At 41.4% G+C, this 11,588-nt stretch overlaps 1 protein-coding gene across 2 annotated transcripts in view; it reads left to right on the forward strand.

Annotated features, from left to right (window-relative positions):
- The window catches only part of TIPRL (TOR signaling pathway regulator), a 12,893-nt gene extending 6,347 nt beyond the window's left edge, over positions 1-6,546 (forward strand). Inside the window, exons 4-6 of one of the 2 annotated variants that reach the window (XM_005880509.2) lie at positions 1,298-1,393; positions 3,358-3,420; positions 4,367-6,546. In XM_005880509.2, the coding sequence (XP_005880571.1) occupies positions 1,298-1,393; positions 3,358-3,420; positions 4,367-4,510 (303 nt within the window). In that variant the 3' untranslated portion in view covers positions 4,511-6,546. Of the gene's footprint in view, positions 1-542; positions 764-1,297; positions 1,394-3,357; positions 3,421-4,366 lie in introns of those variants that run through there. The other variant, XM_014528560.1, reaches the window with a different exon arrangement.
- Positions 6,547-11,588: the final 5,042 nt, after the last annotated feature.

Here is an 11,588-nt window from a genome sequence, read left to right on the forward strand (position 1 = left end):
ATATTATATTAAATTATATTAAAGATATATATAAAATTGATTTCAGAGAGGAAGGGAGAGGGATAGAGAGAATTTTCCCCATTGAAACATCAATGATAAGAGAGAATCATGGATTGGCTACCTCCTGCATACCCCCTACTGGTGATCAAGCTGCAACCCAGGGATGTGCCCTGACCAGGAATGGAACCGTGGCCTCCTGGTTCATAGGTTGATGCTCAACCACTGAGCCACCCTGGGTGGGCTCCTCTGAGTGCTTTTCAAACCTTGTGTATACCTCTGTACAGCAGCCACCACATTGGATATGTCTGTTTTCCTCTTTGATAAACTCCTTGAACACTGGGATTGTATCCTTGCATCTATATAAATCCAATACCTGCTGTAGTAAGAATTTGAACTTGGTAGGCAGTAAAAATCTATTTAGTAAATGGTCAAACATATTGTTTTTGAAGACCTGAGGACCCCACACCCCTCTCTCCTTGCCACCAGAATCTACCTTTTCACTCTCCACTAACTCTGGCTTCCCGGTTGTATTTGGGAAACAGACATTTATAGATGTGCCACAGATGGAAGATGTCAGGGACGTGAATGATGAACTGATGAACTTGGCTTTGGCAGTAGGACACAGTACCTAATCGGCTGCACTGCGTTAGAGCATTCCAGTTCAGGTCTCAAGTCTTTATTTTACATAAAGTGAATAAAAGATGAGCAGCAACAAAGAACTAGGTTCTTCTTTCATTTTGATATTACTGGTGTTACCATTTACTGTAAGTACTACCATTTTTTAAAGTGAACATTACAATTTTCTCATTATTTAGGTATGTGTTTGTTTTTTCCAATTTTTTTTTTTAATCATCATCTGAGGATATTTTTCCCCATTGATTTTAGAGAGTAGAAAGGAGGGAAAGTGGGTGGGAGTGAGAGAGAAACATCGGGACCAGGGATGCAACCTGCAACCAGGTATATGCCCTTGACCAGGAATTGAACCCGAGACACTTCTGTGCTCAGGCCGATGTCCTAACCGGGCAGCACTGGCCAGAGCTGTGCTGTCTTTTTAAGATAAATATTTTTTGACCTAGAAAAAATATATTTCTATTGTATGAAACTGAAACCAGGATGTTAAATAATATACACAAAGTTTTGAGCCTTCGTTGGTGCTAGGACAAAGAACCTCTAGTTCAGAGATTCCTATATAATGCTAATTCAGCCCTCCTCCAATGCTTTAACAAATTCATTTTCTTTTAGCACAGTAACAATATTTAATTGTCATTAAAATATTAATGCACTTTTTTTCTTTCAGAGAGTAATGCCTTCCAGCTTTTTCCTGCTGTTGCGGTTTTTCTTGAGAATTGATGGAGTGCTTATCAGAATGAATGACACGAGACTTTACCACGAGGTATCTAATCTCATTTGACGAGTGTACTAATTGATATTGGGCCTGTTTGTGTTGTTTAATGTCTGTGTGAGAATTTGAAATCGAACAGTGCTTTATAGTCTATGGCGTGCTTCATATTCACTGTTGACCGCGGTTACTGAAACATTCCGTCTTTTCCAAAAGTTCTGGCAGCTGAAACTTTGTTCTACAAGACACTCCCTACTGGGGTCTGATGCTTCTTAAAAAATTGTTTGTACTTCATCTGTGTTTAAGAAAACTGTCCTTTAACTCTTACCTTTGTTTATAGTATGTATTGTTTACATCAGCAGTCACCAACCGGTGGTCCGAGGACCACTGGTGGTCTGTGAGGTCCCAAAGGTTGGCGACCGCTGGTTTACATAATGTCCTGATACTGGAAAGTTCTTCTAAAGTTTGAAAGCTTGTGCTCCATCTCAAGGAACTGTTAACAAAGTTTTTTTTTTTTAAAGGAGGGGGAGGCTTAAATTGAGTCATGAAAACTCCTCCAGTAGCTTCGCCATGGCCTGCCTTTGTGAATGAATTTTTAACTTCAGATTTGTGGGGTGATGAATTAGAGACGAGACTGCCAGTGTCAGTTAGGGCTGTCGGGTAATGGTTACCTCTCCTAACAACCCAGTGAAACATGTGCTGTATGATCTCTGTCTCATAGCTGACGCAGCCGAGGTAAAGAACGACTAACTGACTTTAATAGCAACCACATGGGACAGCTAGTGGTGGCAGAGCGGGGATCTGAGCCCCATAGGATGGGATTGCATTGTTCGTTTCCCACATCCTGCACTTCGGGAAGGTTTTCCCCTAGAAATAATACGGGGCTCTGAGGGACCTTTTTCTTTTTAAAAGTGGTAACAAAATGCTGAAAATAGGCTGTATTTTTTTCCTTCAGAAAGGGTGAAATCAATCTAAATTTTAAAAATGCTTATGTTTTAACTCAACAATATGAGTTTTTATGGAATTACCCTAAAAAAGATTCTAATATACAATAACCCACAAATATGAATCAGTATGTATATGGCAATGTTGTGTGTAATTTAAACAGGAGGGAAGGAGGACACTTACTGCCCATTGAATGGACATTGATTAAAATTTTTACTTTATATCCATATAGTAGAAAAATATGTAGTCATTAAAATTAATGCGAGAGAGTTATATTTAACTGCTTTGGAAAGATGTGCAGAGATTTCTAAACGTTAAGGATAGTTACCTATAGGAGCTGTGATGCTGATGATTTATACTTTATATACTTTGTTATTGGATTATTTACAATGAACACTAATCTGTCTTTACTGATATGAAAGACTGAAACCTTACGGAGTTTAATCTTGTGGTTTTCTTTTATTGAAAAATGCCTCTTAAAAACAAATTATGATAAATTGCTGCTTTAAAACCTAACTTTAAAAAACCTAAAAATTTTTTTGTTGATTAATTGGTTTGAGAGAGAGAGAGAGAGAGAGAGAGAGAGAGACATCTCGATTTGTTGTTCACTTATTTATGCATTCATTGGTTGATTCTTGTATGTGCCTTGACTGAAGATGTTTTTTTCTGGAACATAGAAGTAGCTGCAGTTATGTAGGTAATGATAATATTGTAGCTTAAGGAAAAGCTGTAGTTCTGAACTTGAGTGACAGGAAAATCTCTTGCATTTCTCACTTTTATACATATTTACTTTCAAGGTAAAATCTTGCTTGTGTTTCTCTTACATGGTAATTACTAAATCAGCTTATATTTTTGTATCTGATGTTACTATGATTTATAGGGATTGGAATGAACAATTCAGAATTCTTGGTGAGAGTTAAATAGCTGTTCTCTCACTGGAGAATAAGGTAGTCTCATTGGAGTTCATGCCACCATCACAACCTGTACTAAAATGTAAGCAGCTTTGCTTGATAGAAAGGATTATAAAATAAATATAAGTAAACTTGTTGCAACTTTTTTATTTTTAAACCTAGGCCGACAAGACCTACATGTTACGAGAATATACATCACGAGAGAGCAGAATTGCTAATTTAATGGTACGGCATTTTAATATCAGTTTTCAGATGTAGAATTTTTTTCTTTTTAGATACATATCCCCCACCCCACCCCACCCACCCAACCACCCAAATCTGCATCCTTAAACCTATTCATTCACCCAAAGGGCTCGATAGGGTGGATCCTACTCGATAGAACTGTGAGCTTACCTCAAATACAAGAACAGTTAGAGTTGCTGGGTACTATAGCCATCATCCCATCTAATTTCCACATTTTATTCTGGAAAAGCTGAGATCCAGAGGTGGGAATTACCTGGAGTCACACCTCTCACTGGTTGGCACCACCTGGATGTTCTTTCCACTTGCCACCCTGTGATGTCTTCCTACCCAGGCCCTTTCCCCCTCAAGTGTGGTAATTTCATACCATGACTTGTTCTTTTTGGCATAATTTCTCTCTATTTTTGCTCCCCTGGGACTTGTAAAGGGCTTCCTTGGGATTTACAATTCTACAATAAGTTGCTTAAAACGTGATACCTTCCTGCAGACTTGACATTGTTTTTTCACCCTTTGTGCGTGCCTCTGTCTGGGCCCAGAGTGTACACGGTTAGAGAAGTTACTGCGCACACTGCACTCCAAGTGAAGGCTAGTGCTTTCCCGGTATAGTAGCCACAGAGAAAGGGGACTGGACTATGTGGTACTAAATTCAAAGAGAAATACAAAAGGTTCAGTAGAAAGAAAAGAGGTATTGAATTCTTAGGACATTTATGGCAGCGTTGTAAATACCATATCCCTGTGATCTTTGTGATCATTAAGTAACAGAGCCGAAGAGTCAGGAACAAAGGTACCTGTTATTACCAGGTACTGGGTGGTGTTCCTTACCTACAGTTATGTACTTCACCTTAAAACCGGCATGCTTTATGGCCAGCATTTCTAAAAAGTGTCAGTGCAATAACCGAATCGTTGCTGATATAATTTACGTGTTTCCCAGCATGTCCCGCCTTCCCTCTTCACGGAACCTAATGAAATGTCACAGCATTTACCGATCAAGGAGACAGTCCGTGAGAAGCTATTATTTCCAGAAAAAATTGATCAGAACCCCACAGACTCACAAGCAAATGCGCCTGTGGAATAGAATGTGACACACCAGCTACTCAGCGTGGAATCCGATGGAGACTCTGACGATGTGGATGAAGTTTTTTATTATGAGAAGTAATTGCCTTGTCTATGTGCAGATTTCCTGTAGACTTTAAAGGAAAGAAAAAGATTGCTGCAGGCAGATTCCACCCAACTACTGTTTGTACTGTCTTCAAGTTCATAGTCCAGATTTGTTTCCTGGAGTTCACTTGCATTTCTAACTTGTCCCAGGGGGATGTCATCAGTAGTGAGGTGTCTGTGTCTCATGAGCAGTGGGCATACTCTGTATCTATTAGGAAACAGTCTTCCCCTGGGAGGCGGTCGCTCTAAATCCCTAGGTCGCATGCGACTCGGGGCTGCTGTGTGCATGTTGTCCGCCTTGCACCCTGGGCTTTGTGGTGTTTTTCCCACTGCTGCACAGTCCTGACTTGCCTCCCAGGAAATTGACCTCATACTTTAATGATCTTCACCCCAATATTAAAGAAATGTACATTTCCTCTCTAAATCTAAATTTAAATTGACTCTTGAAGTTTAAAGAAAATTTCAGACATAGAACCAAATAACCTAGTCTTTTGGAGAACATAAGTTATGGAGCCCATGGAAACACACGAGCCTGGTTTGGCATTAATAGCAGAATGCAGAGCTGTCTTTTTCCATCTTCGGGTGCTATTTCCTATGTGCTTCTGCTAGTACTGACATTTTCACTTCCATCTTCCACGCAGCCTCAGAGTGGGTAAATCCATTGAATATTGAAGTTGGTATTAGTCCTAAAAGTTTAAAGAATCCATATGGATTGTGGTTTGCACATATCACATCAACCCCTAACAACCAGATTAATTTTCTGCTTAAAATATTTGAGAGGTAGCTATGGAGGAGGCTAATTTTTAAATATCAAAGCCAGTTTTCCGATTTTAAGATTCATGTTGTTAACATTACAGGGAATCCATAAAGTGTAATTAGTACAAGAGCTGGGTAGTCCAGAAAGTACTCAAAAGTACATTTAAAGTCCATTTGGTTATTTTGATGATGACCTTTTAAACATTGTATATTCATTCCTGCCTTTCTAAATGATCTTCCTAAAGTGGAAAGTAGTTATAAAGCACCAAGTAAGGAATTACTTAAAATGGATTTTTAAAATGACTTTTTTACAGGTCAGGGGAAAAAATATCATCCCCCTTTTTCCTGGTTTGAAATAACTGTTGTACATATTTCTACTTGATGGATAAATCATTAAATAAGAATATTTAAATAAAAGTGTTAGCAAAGCTCTTCAGGTATTATTAGCCTGATGATAAGTTTTAGTGAACAATACAATTGGATATTCATTCCTTGGTCGAACTCTGGTGCACTCTTGTGTGTATTGTTGTTTCGCTAATTGTATTACCTAATTTTGGTCTCACATGGTTTTGGTATTTGCCATCTGTTGCATCACCTGTGACATATAGGAAATCAAGATTTTGTTAACTTTACAAAAACACATGGCATGTTCACTGTGTATTAAATATGCCTGAATTTAATGTTTTCTCTTAGGCCAGGAAAGTAAACATACTGTACTCAGCTTTCTGTGTTATTTTATTTGCCATGCAGATTTGAACAGAATAGCCTCTTTTTTTCATACAAATTGTAAGAAATGAAAAACTTGTAAGAATATTCACTAGTTGAAATTTCTGGGCAGTATCATATATATCTTTTAAAACTTGATTCAGTTGTCTTGCTCCTTGAGTCAGTCTTAGATTGCTTATTTTGCTTCATTGTTAAACATTGCAGGGAATTAAAAGAACTGACCTTGTTTTATAGAAGGTGAGTGGTGCATAGGAAAATGTACTTCTGAAAATTCATGAGTTTTTTCCTGTGGAGAATACCAAGAAAACCTGTATTTGCCCATTGCTGAATAAGACATATGCCATTCTGTATTCATTTGTCCCAAGTGTCTTTTTGTAAGAGGAGAATAAACAATAAGGAATTATTGATCTGTTTTGCTATTTCATTTACTTAAGTTTTTCTTAAAGCTTAATTAAAGAATGGTTTGGTATACCTTTCTTGTTTGTGCTTTTTGTTTTGAATTTGGTCAACATCATGGCCAGAATCTCCAGACAGATTATAAAGGAAAATCTGATATAATCCCAATTTAGCTTTTAGGTTCTTTCTCTCTCCCTCTGTACCCCAGTACTCTCTGGATGTTGCAACTAGCCAGTGTTTACTGTGTGTTGGGTTAATGTTTTCTCTTCTTGAAAATGTGAATACCTGTTGTATGCATATTTCTATGTAGTTTTTTTTTTTAAATTTTTATTGTTGAAAGTATTGCATAGGTCCTCCTTCCATGTAGTTTTTTTTTTTTCATGTAGTTTTGAGTGACCCATATGGTGCTAGAAGGGATTGCAGTAAGAGATAGAGTTTATGTCTTCATGGGGTTAAAGTCTAATGGAAGAGACAAAGTAAACAGATTTTAATAAGTGCAATGATGGAAATAACACTGATTTAAGAGAATAAATGACTGTTAGTAGAGGTTCTAAGAGAATATAGAAAGCCTCAAGAGAATGTCACTTCGAATTTAACAAGGAGAAAAGTCTGGAAGCTACAGAATGCCAGCGTTCTTTGGGGGTATCAGAGAGAGCTGGGTTTGCACGGCAGAGTAAACTGAATCCCAAAGAGTGACGAGCCCTCTGATGAGATGGGACATACAAATTGCTTTGTCTCAAGAAAAACGTGAGACAGGTGGCCACTATACAAGCAGGTAAGAAAAAAAAGCTAAAATGTTAACAGGTTTTTTAAAGGCTGCGTATGGGCTAGCCATCAGTTGGGAAGAGCTGAGAGTCTCAAATAAGAAACACAGAGTTCTTCTCAAGGGTCTACCCCAGGCGCTCATCAGATGCTGGGGCGGGAAGGGGGAAACTCCTGTTAGTGGCTCAGGCAGGCAGGAGGCAGGAGGCATAGGTATGAAACCCTGCCCACTTTCCCAGACCCTTTCCTTGAGGGATTCAAGTCGTAGGCTGCTGGCGGGGAGGAGCAACACATCACATTACCCTCAGACCCAGGGAAAAACCCTTGATTTCTGGGGGGGAAAATAAAGGCAAACCCTTCAGGCTCTGGGGCAGAAGTCGGAAATGCTCTGACAGTCACTGCTAGAGGAGGCCAAGCAAATACCCCTGACCCTGGAGCAGGGGCAGAAAACCCTGGGCCCAGGTCCTACCGGGATAACAAATAGATGTGCTACCCTGAGGGATGGGCACGGAATTCACACACAAGAACAATAGCAGATTTCAGGCAGTTCGGCTGCCACAGGGGACGGGGCAGGAGTGTTGAGAGAGGCACCGCTCCAAGGCCCAGGCACACAGACTGCCTTAGACTGAGCCATCAGAGTCAACTGAGAAACCCTGCACCACCACCAGCCTAGCACTAAGTAACAAGGACCACCAGTCTGTCATGGCGGAAGTGGGCCACTTGGAGAGCAGGAACGGCTTCTCTCTTCACTGGCACGTAGTACTCCATACATGTTTAGAGTGAATAAGAGATTGATTAGAAGAATGAGTCAGCAACCCTGAGAACAAAGGGGTCGGGGGAGAAAGTTAGTTCTAAGATATTCCCGTATGATGTTCCTCAGACTTTACATAGCTACTTGGATAGTGATAGAACTAGTGAAATTGGGCTCCGTGCAAATTCTAATACTCTGCCTCACTCCCTCTTTCTTCAGGGACCTGCAATCAACTCACAGTATTCCTTCCCTCTTTCCAGCAGGACAGGAGCTTGGTCTCTCAAGTTCCTTGAAGGCAGGGATAATGGTTAATTCTGCATTTGTGTCAAGCACCAGGCATTGTGCACGGTGTGTAATAGGTGCTCAATTAATGCGGAAGAAATGGATGCCTGTGAGGCTGAGTCAGTGGAGGCAGGGAGGCTGCTTGGAGAGGGTCTAGAAAACCTTCAAGGGAAAGGAGACTGTACCCAGGTTTCCCTGGGGAAGACCCAGGCGACCCAATCCCCCTGGACACAGACACCTCTCCCGTGGGTTCAGGCTGAGTCTGCATTGAGGGCCTTGCTGTAGACACGGGGCCGCAGTGCCTGCTATCTGCTGCTTTAGGTAACGTCATCGCTATTGGACGTGAAGCTCCTGAGCTGACGCTCTGGTAGCAGCTTGTTTCTCTCCTATTGTAAAATAGAACATTCTTGTGTTCTTACAAGGTTGAAGCCACCTAGCATTTCCCTTAGGCCTTTGACTCACCACTTACAGGCAGGGTTGCCCTATGATTTGTGGGGCCTGGGAAACAGTGCAAATGGAAGTCCATTAGCCATATGTCTAAATAGTTAATAGCTACACATCAAGCTAAATAATTGTTAAATTATGTATGACCCTCCTATATTGACAAATACCTGTAGTTATGGCTTTTATGAGACTGCAAATTGGCTAAATGTCAAAGATGATATTCAGCCCTGGCCAGTCTGACTCGGTTGGAGTGTCATCCCATACACCCAAGGGTGGTGGGTTTGATTCCCTGTCAGGGCACATACCCAAGGTGCGTGTTTGATCCCTGGTCAGGGCACATGTGGGGGGCACCCGATCGATGTTTCTCACATCGATATTTCTCTCTCGCCCTCTCTCTAAAATCAATTTTAAAAAGATGATATTCAAACACCTAAATTCAATGATCACAAAATTAAAATATAAAAATATAAATTCAATTTAAAAATAAATGACATTTTTTATGTTTCAACAGTTATTTAAAAGTATTCAAAATAATCTGCAAAAGTTAAAGGGAAGAAATCTAATTTATAATTAATTCACAAATTTTTAAAAATTAAATTTCAGGTATTTGAATAAAGTTGAATTTTTTGGGGGGGTTTGATTACATGCTTTATTTATGTATTGGTATTAGAGAGAAGAAGGGAGAGAGGGAGAGAGAGTCATCGATGCGAGAGAGAAACATAGATCAGTTGCCTTCCATTTGCGCCCAACGGGATTGAACCCGTAACCTGGCCAGGGTTATTTATTTTTTAAGTTGAAATTTTCTACTTGACTCTGAAAATGTAATGAAATCTTATTAAATATTTTTATTAAAAAGCTCTTTGTGATTCTAGTGTTCAATATCTTAGAATCAGTATCATGTTTCATGTATTTTATGCCTAGACCTACATATTTACACATTAAGAGTAATATGAATTGTTCAATATTGCAGAATATTCCTCACCCTCTGTGTGAATTGCAAATACTGCATCAATCTGTGAGTACCTCTGCAATCGTCAATTAAAGCATGTAGAGAAATGAGAAAATAGACACTTGGAACAAATGGGAAATGGTATATTGTTCTGTGAGATTCTGCTGCACCCTGCCATGTCGGTGTGGGCTGGCTTAGAGAAGCCTTCAGAGAAGGTAGCAGAGTGACACTGGCTTCCACTAGATGCCAACTGAATGCCTGCCATGTCCCAGGCTCTCCATACACTGCTATGTTTCCTTCCCTCAATAACTTACAGAGGTGGTAATTTGTGTCCCTTTTACAGATGTCCCTTTTACAGAAAGGTTACGTAACTTGCTCAATGCCACACAACTAGCAGTAAGAGTTGGTGCTAGAGTTATACAACCCAGGTCTTCCTAACTCCACGGTGGGTGGACTTGCCACTGTATCCTCACATTGGAAAGATGTGTAGGAATTTACCTGAGAGGAACAAGGTGGGTAAAAAGGGCATCCAGGCAAAAGCATTTGTTACTCAAGTTCTGAGGTGTAAACTAAAATTATAGAAGCAAGGCATGTTTGAATGTCCATGAAGATGAAGTCACATAAGGATGTAAATACAACCTTTTGACTGACTTGAATGGGGTCCTGTGTAACCCCCTTTGCCTGGTTGCTTTTAAGGAATTTCCAAGTTCTTGGTGTGCACCTCAAGAAGAAATACATCCACCAAGAACCACTCCTGGTGGCTAACTGGGCACAAATTCATAACCAGAGTCTAGCAGCCATTGCCAACAGAGGCCTCTCACACAGCCTGCTTCTCAGAAAAAAGCCAGACAAGGCTGCCAGCCTCCTGCTCTATGCTCCTGCCATCCGAACCCACCTTTATAAAGGAGTTCCTGGAATCGCCTTTCAACCAATGGGCTGAGACCTGCCCTGTCCAATCGGAACTGTGCAGCTCTGCCCTCATTTACATATTTCCTGACCAATCAGAGCAGCTCTATAACCGACCGGGACAGTTACTCTCACCAATCAGATTGTAAATCTGGGTTCCTCATTTGCATAGCAATGGACCAATTATTAACGAGGGAGGGAACTTTATAAAAGCCAGCCTCCCTTTAGTCTTAGAGGCGTGCACTTAGAATTTCTGTCCGGGTCAGTGTCTCCTGGGTTAGCAAATTTTACCTGGGAACCGGTTCTCTTAAGGGCACCTCAGCCTGAAGACTCCTGTTGGCATTGATCGGTGGCAGCTACCTTGTGTTGACATTGGTAACATCATTTCTGTCCTGGCAGTCTCCGTGTGTCCGGGGTTGGCGGGAGACGCCAGTGGACGCTTCAGGGAACCTGTCTGTGGATTTGCTTTTTAAAGCGATTTGATCTTGAAGTTAGCTTTGCAGACATTACCCAGCGAGCAGCCTGTGAGCCCCTGTCCTGCGCTTAGGGAATCTCCGACATGTATTCATTAGCGCGGGGCTCCAGTTTGAAGTCGGTGAAAGGAACCAACAAACTAACATTCCTTCCTCAAACCCAAGTCCTACCAGATTTCGCCCAAATCGCACTCGGTGCATTTCCACTGGGAATTAGCGTCTTTCAACGTTTCCACAAAGCTCGTTATAGACTGAGCTTACTCCAGGTGGTCCCGCGGATTTTCAACAGATTGTAGGTGCAATCAGAACGTGGACTGGGCACAGCATGGTCACCAGTCCGAACCCACCGGCTTGGGAACGTGCGCAGGGGCCGGGCTCGCCTGTGGGTTCCCGCAGTCCCGCCCCGGGGACACTCGGCGTCTGCTCGCTGAACCCGCGAGGCGGGGAGGGCGGCGGGAAGGCGGGACGTGGATTGACGTGTAGCAGGCTCGGTGGCCCTCTATTCCCACTCTTCCAGCCCCTCCCGACGCCCTGGACCAAAACACGCTCG

The sequence above is a fragment of the Myotis brandtii genome, unplaced genomic scaffold, assembly GCF_000412655.1.
Source record: "Myotis brandtii unplaced genomic scaffold, ASM41265v1 scaffold64, whole genome shotgun sequence".
Taxonomy (NCBI): Eukaryota; Metazoa; Chordata; class Mammalia; order Chiroptera; family Vespertilionidae; genus Myotis; species Myotis brandtii.